General features: G+C 42.1%; 1 protein-coding gene across 1 annotated transcript; it reads left to right on the forward strand.

Moving 5' to 3' along the window:
• The first annotated feature begins 117 nt into the window (after nt 1-117).
• Nucleotides 118-13,249, forward strand: LOC126993194 (homeobox protein Nkx-2.2-like). Its single transcript, XM_050852055.1, has 3 exons — nt 118-473; nt 11,621-11,708; nt 11,815-13,249. The coding sequence occupies exons 1-3, from the start codon at nt 465-467 to the stop codon at nt 12,702-12,704; spliced, it is 987 nt and encodes a 328-aa protein (XP_050708012.1). The 5' UTR covers nt 118-464; the 3' UTR covers nt 12,705-13,249.
• Nucleotides 13,250-13,633: the final 384 nt, after the last annotated feature.

A 13,633-nucleotide genomic window follows, 5' to 3' on the forward strand; every position in this document is an offset into this window, starting at 1 on the left:
CAAAAACGCCTCCATTTCCCCTTCGGTACAAATTATGGGAGAGAAAACGCGCGAGCCAATCATAAGGTCCCGACGACATAAGCCCCTCCCTCCGCCTAGGCCCCGCCCCCTCGCCGCCAGCCAATAGGAAAACAGCACCTAAAGACGATAGTGTGAAGGGGAGAGAGGGCAGAGTCAGGGAGTGGAGAGAGAGAGGGAGAGGCTGCGTTACTCTGTGTCCGTGTGAGAGAGAGAAAGAGAGAGAGAGAGAGGAGAGAAAGAGAGAAGAGAGGGCGAGACGGAAAGGAAGCAACCCGCATCTCTTGAGTTTTTGGAAATTTTGGAGGAATTTTTCGTTTTTTGGGGTTTGTTTTTTATTTTTTGTTTTCTGTTCGTTGCGTCCGTTTCTCCGTCCGTTCCTGGTCCGTCTGTCCGTCTGTCTGTCTGCTTCTACCGCCGCCACCACCACCGCCGCCGCCGCCGCCATGTTGACTGTAAGTAACCGTAGTAGTAGTAGTAATAGTAGTAGTAGCAGTAGTAGTAGTAGTAGTAGTAGTAGAGGTCGTGGTAGTGTTATTGTGTGTAAGTATGTGTGTGTGTGTGTGTGTGTGTGTGTGTGTGTGTGTGTGTGTGTGTGTGTGTGTGTGTGTGTGTGTGTGTGTGTTATTGTTTCATCTTTAGCGCTGGGTTTTTTTTTCCTTCTTAATTCTTCCTCCCTCCTCCTCCTCCTCCTCCTCCTCTTCCTCCTCCTCCTCCTCCTCCTCTTCCTTCTCCTTCTCCTACGCTTCTCTCTTCTAGTGTCTCTCAATCTTCCTCCGTCTTCTCTTCCTTCCTTTCTTCCTCCTCCGCTATACCTTCTCCTCCTTCTCTTCCCCCTCCTCCTCCTCCTCCTCTTCTGCTCTTCCTCCTCCTCCTCTGCTTCTCTCTTCTAGTGCCTCTCAATCTTCCTCCGTCTTTTCCTTCCTTTCTTCCTCCTCCGTTATACCTTCTCTTCCTCCTCCTTTTCTTCCACCTCCTCCTCCCTTTCCCCTCCTTTTCCTCCCATTCCTCCCCCCTTCACTACCCCTTCCTCTTCCTCTTTCTCTTCTTCCTCCTCTTCACCGCCAAGTAGAAGAATGGACATAGAGGAAAGAGAAATAAATTAGGAGATGAAGGAATGAAAAATAATGAATAGGGGAAATAGAGATAACAAATGGAAGGAAGAAAATAGAAGAAAAATATTTAAAAGAAGGAAAATATTAGGAGGAAAAGGAAGTGCGAGGGAGGGAGGAAAATTAGTGAGACGGAAGAGGAAGAATCGGAGGAGGAGGAGGAGGAGGAAATAATCGGTAAAGAGAGGGAGGAGGAGGAGGAGGAGGAGGAGGAGGGTGGCACGAGGCAGAAAGATAAGGGAAGAGGGAGAGAAGATAAGGAAGAGGAAAAAGAGGAGGAGGAGGAGGAGGAGGAAGAGGAAGATATTTTTTTTTTCATTCCTTACATTCTTTCATTTTCCTTCTCATTTTTTTTCTTGATTTCCTTTTGCGGTAAAAATTTTAATGTTTTCTTCTTCTTTTTCTTCTTTTTCCTCTTCGTCTTTCTTCTTCGTCAACAAAATCTTTCTTCTTTATTTTTCTTTTCTTCTCTTTTTCGGTTCCTCTTTTTCTCTTTTCTTTTATCTCTTTTTTTATCTCTTTTTCGGTATTTCTCTTTCTCTTTTCTTTCATATTTTTTCTCTTTTCGGTTTATTTTTTCTCTTTTTCTTTCTTTTCTCTCTTTTTCTCTTTTTTCGGTTTCTTTTTCTCTCTTTTTCTCTCCTTTTCTCTCTCTTTTTCTCTTTCTCTCCATCGATTTTTTTCCTCCTCTTCTTATTTTTCTCCTCCATTAACTTTCTCCTCCCCTTTCCTTCCCCTTCATTTCCTCTCCCTTTCTTATCCATTCCATATTTTTTCCCTTCATTCTTCTTCCTTTTCTTTTTCATTATTTCTTTCTTCATCTCTTCTATTTCTTCTCCTCTTCTTTCTCCTCTTCCTTTCTTTCTCCTCCATTTCTTATCCATTACATATTTTTTCCCTTCATTTCTTCATTATTTCTTTCTCTTCTGTTTCTCCTCCTCTTCTATTTCCTCTCCTTTTATTTCTCCTTTTTCTTTATTTCCTCTCCATTTCTTATCATTCCATATTTTTTCCTTCACTTCTTTTCCCTTTTTTATTTCTTCTTTCCGTTTCCATCATCATTTTCCTCTCTATCTCTCCTCCATCTTCTACATCATCGCCCATTATCTCTCCTCTTCCTTTATTCCTCCTCCTATTTTCTCCCATTAATTCCATCCACATGTTTCTTCTCATTCATTAATTATTTCCCCTCGTACAATATTTATCCTCCATTCTATTAAACCTTCTCCATTTATCTCTCATTCTTTAATTATCGCCTTTCTCGTTACGCTGAGGTCGGTGATAATGGTTTCGTTGTTGTCCGTCCGTCTGTCCGTCCGTGTCCGTCTGTTATCAAATCCCTCAATAACGGATTTCACAGGCCAGCACGGAGGCATTGTCGCCGTCGAACGCAGACTATACCTCCCATAATGGTCGGTTTTCTCGGTTTTCTTCACCCAGTACCCGATGCTATAGTGCGGGTTCCTTGAGTGTCTTGCCTTCTATAACCAGGCGGTGGCGGAGTGGTTAGTGAGCCAGCGCGGTGTCCCAGGTTCGCTCCCCGCCCGCCGTTAAGAGTTAGCCGTGCTCCGTGCAAGGCGTAAGACTACCCAGTGGCCACATGCTGTCCTGAAGACCACCTATCAACCCGGACTCTAGTGAAACTCTCTGAAGAGGATCAAAGATGAGTTCCGGGGGGGCAGGATGAGTCAGGTACAAGATTGCGCCACTATAAAACACTTCCTGCGCCATATTGACCTAGGGCCGACCATCATCTCGAATTAAACTCCCTAAAGAGGATCAAAGATGAGTTCCAAGGAGCAGCATGAGTCAGGGTACAAGATTGCGCCACTATAAAACACTTCCCTGCGCCATACTGACCTAGGGCCGACCACCATTTCCAATCTACCGGTGCTGTAGGCCAAACACAAAAAAAACTATATACGAACTTCCGGGCCCGCCGCTAAACACACACAAGAACATCCTCGGAAGCCGATCTCGAACTGATTGACTTCCGCGAAAGCTCCGATAGAAAATGACTCAAAGGCGGCGAGTAAATGAGAAGGGTAAAAATGTCTCGGTGAAGGGCTCAGCGCGGCCACGTGGAAAACTCCCGCCGTGGTGTGAGGGCAGACCACGAGTGCTTCCAGGGGGCGCCGGGGAAAAAAATAGTTATCCGGCCAGACCATGAATGTATTAAGGGGGGCCCAGGGAGGCGATCCGTGGGGGGGAGGGGGTAGAGGGGGCGGGGGGGCGCATATATTCCCAATCTCTCTAAGGGTGTGTGGTCCATGAAGACAAAAAATCAATAGGGAGAAAAAGAAACGGAAAAAGAGAAGATACTATATAGAAGAAAAATCAGTGAAATAAAAATGAATATACTGAGAAAGAAGAAAAAAAAAAGAAAAGCAATGGTGTGGGAAAATAATCAATAAGAAAAAATTAAGAAGAAAATTTAGCGAAACAAAAATTAATATACTGAGAAAGAAGAGGAAAATGAAGAGAGGCATATTCCCAATCTCTCTACGGGTGTGCGGTCCATGGGGAAAAAATATCAATAGAGAGAAAAAGAACCCGAAAAAGAGAAGAAACTATATAGAAGAAAAAGTAGCGAAACAAAAATGAATATACTGAGAAAGAAGAAGAAAATGAAGAGAGGCATATTCCCAATCTCTCTACGGGTGTGCGGTCCATGGGGAAAAAATATCAATAGGGAGAAAAAGAACCCGAAAAAGAGAAGAAACTATATAGAAGAAAGAGTAGCGAGACAAAAATTAATATACTGAAATAAAAGAAGAAAAAGAAGACCTAACCTAACCTAACCTAACCTGCCCTGTTCAAGAGTGGGCGCCACATACCCGCACAGAGAAGGGAAATACGCGATCCGGCCAGGCCATGAATGTAACAAGAGAGGGCGAGGGAGGCGGTTCGACCCAGGAAATTAAATAAAACGAGGAAAACCAAAAACGACAGTAAAAATACGGAAGGTGAAAAACACGACAAATAGCATGAGACTCAAATTTACTGAAAAAAATACAAAAAACGGAAAATATGACGAAAATGAAAAAAACGAGAAAAACTGGCGATAAATATGACATAATTAAAGGATCAAAAACGACAATAAAAATACGGAAAGTGAAAAAACACGACAAATATCATGACTCAAATTTACAGGAAAAAAAAAAAAACATAAAAAACGGAAAATATGACGAGAATCTGTAAAAACGAGAAAAACTGGCGCTAAATACGACATGATTAAAGGACCAAAAACGACAATAAAAATACGGAAAGTGAAAAAACACGACAAATAGCATGAGACTCAAATTTACAGGAAAAAAAACATAAAAAACGGAAAATATGACAAGAATCTGTAAAAACGAGAAAAACTGGCGCTAAATACGACATGATTAAAGGACCAAAAACGACAATAAAAATACAGGAGGTGAAAAATTTGACCAAGAACATGATATCCAAATTTGTATGGAAATTAAAAAAAAAAAAAAAAAATATGGCGAAAAAAAGAAAAAGAGAAAAAAATGGCGCTAGATACGACATAATCAAAGGAGAATATTGTTTTTAAGTGATGCCTATAGCGTGGGTAGGCTGTCTTGAGGGGCCTCTTGAGCGACCCCAGTCCGTTAATGGCGCAGGCGAATTTTATTTATAGTGGTGCCGTGATGTGTGACTCCTGCCCGGCCCATGCTTCCCCAGGTGCTACACTTGAACAGTCGCTGAAGTTAGGATTGATTGAAGGTCTGGGCAGCATATGGGTGATCTTTAGCCACCCGGTAATTAGGTCAGGTTAGGTTAGATTAGGTTAGATCTAGTTGAAGTTAGGTCAGGTTAGGTTAGATTACCCGAAAAAAAAAAAAGTATCGTGAGTCCTTTCTAGTGTTTCCAGTTTTTTGTTTCCTTCAGCGCCGGTCCGGTTCCGTTCCGATAAAAGCCGATGAGATGTATTCAGTATTCTTATCTTTCACATCAGAGGAAGCAATCAGGAGCAAACAAAATGATTTAAATATAAGAGGCAAACTAATGAATTACTTACCAATGATTTTTATTTCCAACGATGAATGTGAAACTGGAACCAGTAATCTGTTTCCTATATTATATCCCCTAATCGCGACATGAATTGTGCTGATTGAAATTCCTCCCTCTTGTATTTTCCTGTTTTCCTCCCCCTGCTTATGAGTGTAACCTTTCCTGTGTATAAGTTTGGCTGTTCAAATTCCACCGCTTTGTTCTTTTATATCTCTTACTATTCAATACATATTTTTTTTCCGATACCGTCTCCCTGCTGATTGAAATTCCTCCCTCTTTATCTTCCTGTTTTCCTCCTCCTGCTTATGAGTGTAACCTTGCCTGTGTATAAGTTTGGCTGTTCAAATTCCATCGTTTCGTCCTTTTATATTTCTTACAATTCAACACATTTTTTTTTTTACGATCTCCCTGCCCTGCTGATTGAAATTCCTCCCTCTTGTATTTTCCTGTTTTCCTCCTCCTGCTTATGAGTGTAACCTTGCCTGTGTATAAGTTTGGCTGTTCAAATTCCATCGTTTCGTCCTTTTATATTTCTTACAATTCAATACATATTTTTTTTCCGATACCGTCTCCCTGCTGATTGAAATTCCTCCCTCTTGTATTTTCCTGTTTTCCTCCTCCTGCTTATTTGAGAATAATCTTGCCTGTGTATAAGTTTCCCTGTTCAAATTGCACCGCTTCGTTCTTTTATAATTTTCCTAATCATTCAACACATATATATTTTTTCCCGATACACGCGTCTCCCTGTCATCTTACCATTAGCATTACCGACTCATACTCCATTCTTTTGTATTTGATCATCTTATGTTAATCAATGGAGGATAGAATTCACGACTTTATATTCACTTTTCATTGATTTATCTTTTTCTAATTAATAAAAGATAGAAATACACGACTTTTTATTCCTTTTCTATTTAATATTTTCCTTATCAATATGAAACAGAACAGACGACTAACTATTGGTGTTTTCTTTCAATGATATTATGTTTATAAGTTTGGATGCTCAGATTTCACCTTTTCGTTCTCTAATAATTTTCCTTACCATTCAACACATATTTTTTTTCCCCGATACCGTCTCCTCGTCATCTTTCCACTAACGTTCCCGATTCATGCTCCTTCTTAATCGATTCAGCTTCTGTCAATTATATATGATAGAATACAAGGCTTTTTATGCATGTTTTATCCCTTAGTGTTAATTAATCTCTTACTAATCGATATGAGATGCATGTTTTATTCTTTTGTATTAGTTTATCTTTTTGCTAATCGATATGAAATGGAGGAGGAGGACTTTTTATGTTCTAATCGATATGAGGTCGAGTATAAGACGCGTATTATCGATGTTTTCTTTCTCTGTATTGATTTTAATTTTACAGTTTCGTTAATTCATACTCCCGTGTTTTCTATCGATCTATCTTTTTTTTTTTTATCAATATGGGATACTATATAAGACTTATCATATACGACTTTTAATGCGTGTTTTATCCCTTTGTGTTAATTACTCTTTTTCTCTAATCGATATGAGATGGAGGAGGAAGACTTTTTTTTTTTTTTTTTTTTACAGCAAAGGAGACAGCTCAAGGGCACTTTATCTTGTTCTAATCGATATGAGGTCGAGTATAAGACGTGTATTATCGATGTTTTCTTTCTCTGTATTGATTTTAATTTTATAGTTTCGTCAATTATTCCACCTCCATCGACTTGCATTTTTTTTTTGGTTTTTTGTTTCCTCAATCAATACGAGATAGATAAGTCTTTTTTTCTATATTTTTCTTTCTACTGATAATTTTTCTTCTATATTCTCGCTGATTCAGATTTCTTTCATATTTATTGTATTCTCTCTCTCTCTCTCTCTCTCTCTCTCTCTCTCTCTCTCTCTCTCTCTCTCTCTCTCTCTCATTCAATCAATATATGACATAATTCAAGTCTTTTATACGATATCGTCTTCCGCTAATGACTTTTCTCCTATAATTATCTCGGCTAATATCAATCTTCTTGTATTTATGATTTCTTTTTTTTGGTTTGTTTGTTAATGAGTCTTTGTTTCTATAAGCTTAATTTATTTCCCATTTCTGTTGTCTTTCTTTTTTCTTCAAATGGGTCAATTTTTGTTTCTTTCCTCTATTCTTAATTTTCATCTTTTTCCATTCCTTACTATTATTTTCTTCCATATTTTCTTCTTTTCCCATTTTTCTTCTTCCGTAAACATCAAATTTCTCGACCGAGGTTTTTTTTCTTCTCCATAATTTCAAAGCTATTTTTTTTCGTTTTTTTTCCATATTTCAATTTTTCCATTTCTTGTCATCATTTTCTTCCATATTTTCTTTTTTTTCCATTTTTTTTCTTCTTCCGTAAACATCGAATTTCTCGACCGAGGTTTTTTTTCTTCTCCATAATTTCAAAGCAATTTTTTTTTCGTTTATTTTTTCCATATTTCAATTTTTCCATTTCTTGTTATCATTTTCTTCCATATTTTCTTCTTTTCCCATTTTTTTCTTCTTCCGTAAGCATCAAATTTCTCGACCGAGCTTTTTTTTCTTCTTAATTTCAAAGCGATTTTTTTTTTCATTTTTTCCATATTTCTATTTTAGTATATTATTTTGCCGCCTTTTTTCAATATTCCTTTCTTTTCTTTTCCTCTATTTGTATATCATATTTAACTTATTTTTCTATCTCGTGTTTTCATATTCTCTTCGTATATTTCATTTTTTATAATTCTTTTTAAATATTTTCAGAATTTTCGAGTTTTTTTCGCATTTCCTTTCTTTCATTGTCCTTTTCTTGCTTGTTATCGTTTTATTATTATTTTCTATCAACAAATTCTAATCACCTCTCATTTATCATTTTTTTCCCAGACTTTTCATCTTTTTTTCAATTCTTCAGTAACTCCAAATGTTCTTCTTATCGCTATATCTATTTCAGTTTTTAGTGTAGTTTATCTTCCACCATTTTGCTGTTATCACGAATTTTCTCTCTTTCGAATTTCCACCACTGTTTCATTTTCATTATTTGTTCCACCTTTTTTCAATTCTTCAGTAGCTCCTAATGTTCTTCTTATCGCTATATCTATTTCAGTCTTTATTGCAGTTTATCTTCCACCATTTTGCTTTTATCATGAATTTTCTCTTCCGAATTTCCACCTTCATTATTGTTTCATTGTATATATTTTCAGCTTTCCATATTCGCGTCGCTTCATACAGTCTAAATTTTTTCTGAGTTTTCTGTTTACCGAATATTTCACACTACTCTCCCTTTTCATTATATAAATTTGTTTTGTCTACTTTCAACTTTCCTTATCTACGTCGCTTCTACCGTTCAATTTTCCATATTCACGTCTCCAATCAATAATTTTCACATTTTTTTCTCCATTAACAGATTATTTAAAACGTTCTTCCTCGTTTTAATATTTTCCGATCGATGTCATTATCTAGCAATTCCCACGCACTCCTCCTCCTCTTAATGTATTCCAGTTTATTTTTCGTCAACTTCCTTCTTCTTGAAATATTTGCCTTCATTGAATTTCCATAATCTCCTTCTTCCTCCTTTTAATATTTTCTTGTTTTCGTTTTAATTTCCTTCTTCTCAATCTTCTCCGAGTATTTTCATTTTTTTGTTAACTTTCTTCTTGAAATACTTGCCTTCATTGAATTTCCATAATCTCCTTCTTCCTCCTTTTGTTAACTTCCTTCTTCTTAAAATATTTGCCTTCATTGAATTTCCATAATCTCCTTCTTCCTCCTTTTAATATTTCCAAGTTTTCCTTTTAATTTCCTTCTTCTCAATCTTCTCCGAGTATTTTCATTTTTTTGTTAACTTCCTTCTTCTTGAAATATTTGCCTCCATTAAATTTCCATAATCTCCTTCTGCCTCTTTTAAATATTTTCTTGTTTTCCTTTAAATTTCCTCCTTCTCAATCTTCTCCGAGTATTTTCATTTTTTTGTTAACTTCCTTCTTCTTGAAATATTTCCCTTAATTAAATTTCCATAATCCCCTTCTTCCTCTTTCAAATATTTTCTTGTTTTCCTTTTAATTTCATCCTTCTCAATCTTCTCCGAGTATTTTCATTTTTTTGTTAACTTCCTTCTTGAAATATTTGCCTTCATTAAATTTCCACAATCTCCTTCTTCCTCCTCTAAATATATCCAAGTTTTCCTTTTAATTTCCTTCTTCTCAATCTTTTCCGAGTATTTTCATTTTTTGTTAACTTCCTTTTTGAAATATTTGCCTCCATTAAATTTCCATAATCTCCTTCTTCCTCCTCTAAATATATCCAAGTTTTCCTTTTAATTTCCTTCTTTTCATTTTTCTCCGAGTATTTCCATTTTTCCGATAAATTTCTTAACTCCGAATTATCTTCACGTTTTCCTCAGATATTCAGTTAATTAATTCATGATCCTCCTTCTCCTATATACCTTCCTCAATTTCTCTGTTCAATACTTTTCATGCCTCCCTATAGTTCAAAATCACTCTTCTCCTCTTCCTAATACTCGTCCTAATCTTCGTTTTCCTCAACTTAGTCTCTTCTCTTACTTAATTATCTGTCTCTAATTATATCTACTCATACTAATTCCTCTTTTCCTTGTTCTTCCTGTTCTACTTCTCCTCCTCCTAATCCTCTTCCTATATACAATTCGCTCAAGCCTTCGTCCTCCTAAATTGTTCTCTCTTCTCTTACTTAATTAACTAACGTTCTCTAATCATATCTACTCATACTACTTTCCCTATTCCTTGTTCTTCTTCTTCTTGTTCTCCTCCTCCTCCTAATCCTCTTCCTATTATCATCCTAATCTTCGTCCTCCTCTATTTTTTCTTTCTCTAACTTAATTAACTAACGCTCTCTAATTATATCTACTCATACTACTTCCTCTATTCCTTGTTCTTCTTCTTCCTGTTCTCCTCCTCCTCCTCCTCCTAGTCCTCCTCGCCCTCCTAACAGCGCCTAACAATCAATAGCTCTCGTTCTCCCCTCGCTTCTGTTCTTCCTCTCTCTCCCCTTCCTCGGCAGCGTCAAAGTCCCCGAACTGACGCCATTGGAACCCAGCTCTTCCATAAACACTGTGCTGGCTCTCTCTCTCTCTCTCTCTCTCTCTCTCTCTCTCTCTCTCTCTCTCTCTCTCTCTCTCTCTCTCTCTCTCTCTCTCTCTCTCTCTCTCTCTCTCTCTCTCTCTGATGTAGTAGTAGTAGTGGTAGTGGTGGTGGTAGTGGTAGTGGTGGTAGTAGTAGTAGTAGTAGTAGTAGTAGTAGTAGTAGTAGTAGTAGTAGTAGTAGTAGTAGTAGTAGTAGTAGTAATGATAATATTTCTTACTTACACTTCAAATGGACTACTACTACTACTACTACTACTACTACTACTACTACTACTACTACCCCATTACTCCCATCACTCCCGCTACCAAAATCACCACCACCAATACCACCACCACCATCACCACCATCACCACCACCACCACCACCACCACCACCACCACCATCACCACCATCACCACCACCACCACCACCACCACCACCACCACCACCATCACTTCAACACCTCCACTTCAGACAAACACAACACCACCGATATCAAATTACCACCAACACCTTCCACTTCACCTCCTCCCCCTCCTCCTCGTCCTCCTCCTCCTCCTCCTCCTCTAACCAAACATCTTATATTTGAGCCACAAAAGAAAACAAAACAGAGAGAGAGAGAGAGAGAGAGAGAGACAAAGGGAGGACACAAAGGGAGAAAAACAAAGAAATAAGACAGATAGAGAAAGAGAGAGAGTGAGTGAGTGAGTGAGTGAGTGAGAGATAAAGAGAGAGAGAGAGAAAGAGAGAGTGACATTGTAAGATTGTTAACGTAATACCCACTAAAGGTATTATTGTGTGTGTGTGTGTGTGTGTGTGTGTGTGTGTGTGTGTGTGTGTGTGTGTGTGTGTGTGAATCGTGTCTGTCTCCATTTCTAAGCCATTCACTAGATCAGGGTTATGCAAGAGAGAGAGAGAGAGAGAGAGAGAGAGAGAGAGAGAGAGAGAGAGAGAGAGTTAGAATGAATGAAGTGCGTGTGTATTACGTAGAAATGAGCTGTGTGTGTGTGTGTGTGTGTGTGTGTGTGTGTGTGTGTGTTGGCGTCCTGTGTGTCGTGTTGCCTGGGCGTGAAGGGAAGGGCCATGTGTTGCTATGCGGCTGGAAATTCATTTTTCATCATAATCAAAATTTAATGGTTCTTGCCTGTAAAAGATGCCCCGGGCCTGGACTGATGCTGTGTTTGTGTTGCCGGGGAGTGTGTTCGTGAGTGTGTGTGTTTGGTGGTGTGCTGTGCATGGTGCGGTGCGGTGTGTGTGGGTGTGTTCGGGTGCATTATGTTGTGTTGCGTGTCGGTGAAGTGGTGCAGTGTTGTCTTGTGTAATCTTGTGTCGTGCTGTGTTGTGCTGTGTCGTGCTGTGTTGTGTTGTGTCGTGCCGCCGCTGAGTGTGCTGTGTTGTGTTTCAGGTCCAGGAGAAGCAGCGGCCGGCGGGTCGCGGGTTCAGCGTGCGGGACTTGCTGCAGCTCCACGAGGCGGCGCCCCCAGCCACGCCGCGTGAGTGTGTGTGTGTGTGTGTGTGTGTGTGTGCTATACATGCTTACATGAAGGCGTCGTGTGGAGGTGTCGGTGAGTGTTGACGTGTGTGTGTTGTCTGCCGCAGGTGCCGCGGACGAGCAGCAGCAGCAGCAGGCACAGGCGGGAGGGCAGCAGCAGGGCGGGCAGGGGCCCGGCTCGGCGCTACCCGGCACGGTGCAGGCGGCGGCGGACTCCACGGAGCAGGCCGCGGCCCTCACGCCGGCGGAGGAGGAGATGGAGGCGCTGGAGGTGGAGGAGGACGCGGAGGCGGGCGGCCGCAAGCGTAAGCGCCGCATTCTGTTCAGCAAGACGCAGACCTACGAGCTGGAGCGGCGCTTCCGGCAGCAGCGGTACCTGTCGGCGCCCGAGCGCGAGCACCTGGCGGCGCTGCTGGACCTGACGCCCACGCAGATCAAGATCTGGTTCCAGAACCACCGCTACAAGACCAAGAAGCTCATCCGCGAGCGGGGCCTGGAGGCGCCGCCCCTGCCGCCCCTCGGCGCCTTCTCCCACACCCTGCGCTGCCTCGCCCCCGGCTCCGCCGCCGCTGCCGCCGCCGCCGCCGCCGCCGCCGCCGCCGCCGGCCCCGCCGCGCGCCTGCACGAGTACCTGCCCGGCCCCGCCCCGCACCTGCTGCACCTGGGGCTGCACCAGGCACAGTTCCCCGGCCTACTGCCCTTCCTGCCCGTGTGCCCCTTCCCGCCGCCCACCCTGCCCTCCTCACCCTCCCTCCTGGCGCAGGCCGCCGCAGCCGCTGCCGCCGCCGCGCCCCTCAGAAACTCCCTCGCCTCAAGTCTCAACCCGCCCACCACGGTCGCCGCCGCCCTCCTGCCGCCACACACGCCGCCCACCAGCGGCGCAGCGTCGCCCCCCGCCCCGCCCGCAGTCCCCGCCTCCGTCGCGCCGCCCGTCACCTCCCGCAGCCTGGTGCTGCCGCGGCCGGGCTCGCTGCGGCCCGAGGGCGTGTGCTGGTGAGCCTGGCTGTGACGTGTCGTGCACCACGCTGACGTGACGTGACGTGACGCTGCAGTGACAGTGACGGGACGCAAGGCTGACGCGGCGCTCACGCGGCCATGACCTGCCATGACCCCGATGACGCGCCGCGCCGGGCACCGCGGGGCAGGACGCCGCCGCGCCCATGAAAGGCAATACACAACACACCGCAACACTACACAACACAACACAACACAGTGACCGGCCTGCAGCAGGACGAGACGGAAACAGGGGACGCGATGCTGCAGGAGGGACGGAAGGAGGCGCCGCCAGACGAAGCGTAGCGGATGACAAAGAGAACACTCGAGGAGGAGGAGAGTGTCATAAGGAGGAGAAGAACAACACGCAGATGTAGGAAAAAGAAAATCGGAGAGTTACTATAGACTAGACGGACTGAGTGAACCGCCTCGCCGCCGCCGCACGGACACAGTTCAAACGTCTATACTCTTAGTAATAACAATAATAACAGTAATGACGATGATGATGATGATGATGGTAATAATAATAATGTTACTGACAGTTTCTTAGTCCTGGTGTTATTCCTATACCCTTGAGAGAGAGAGAGGAAATGAGGTTGAAATAATGTACGATAAGGCTACAAGGGTAATATACATAATGCCCACACCACCACCACCACCACCACCACTGCTACTACTACTACTACTACTACTACTACTACTACTACACTATAACCATAAATTGATGTGTTGAAAGGTAAATTGGGTTCAGGAAGTTACCTAAAAGCTTTCATAAAGATATTGATTAATCTCTCTCTCTCTCTCTCTCTCTCTCTCTCTCTCTCTCTCTCTCTCTCTCTCTCTCTCTCTCTCTCTCTCTCTCTCTCTCTCTCTCTCTCTCTCTCTCTCGATAAGTTAATGGAGTAAAGAAATAATGAGAGAGAGAGAGAGAGA

The sequence above is a fragment of the Eriocheir sinensis genome, unplaced genomic scaffold (genome assembly GCF_024679095.1).
Source record: "Eriocheir sinensis breed Jianghai 21 unplaced genomic scaffold, ASM2467909v1 Scaffold580, whole genome shotgun sequence".
In the NCBI taxonomy this organism is placed as follows: domain Eukaryota; kingdom Metazoa; phylum Arthropoda; class Malacostraca; order Decapoda; family Varunidae; genus Eriocheir; species Eriocheir sinensis.

What these genes read in the sequence shown, in the direction of transcription:
- LOC126993194 (XM_050852055.1), top strand. An exon ending in GGCGCCCCCAGCCACGCCGC is followed by an intron (nt 11,709 to 11,814) that starts GTGAGTGTGTGT and finishes TGTCTGCCGCAG; the next exon opens with GTGCCGCGGACGAGCAGCAG.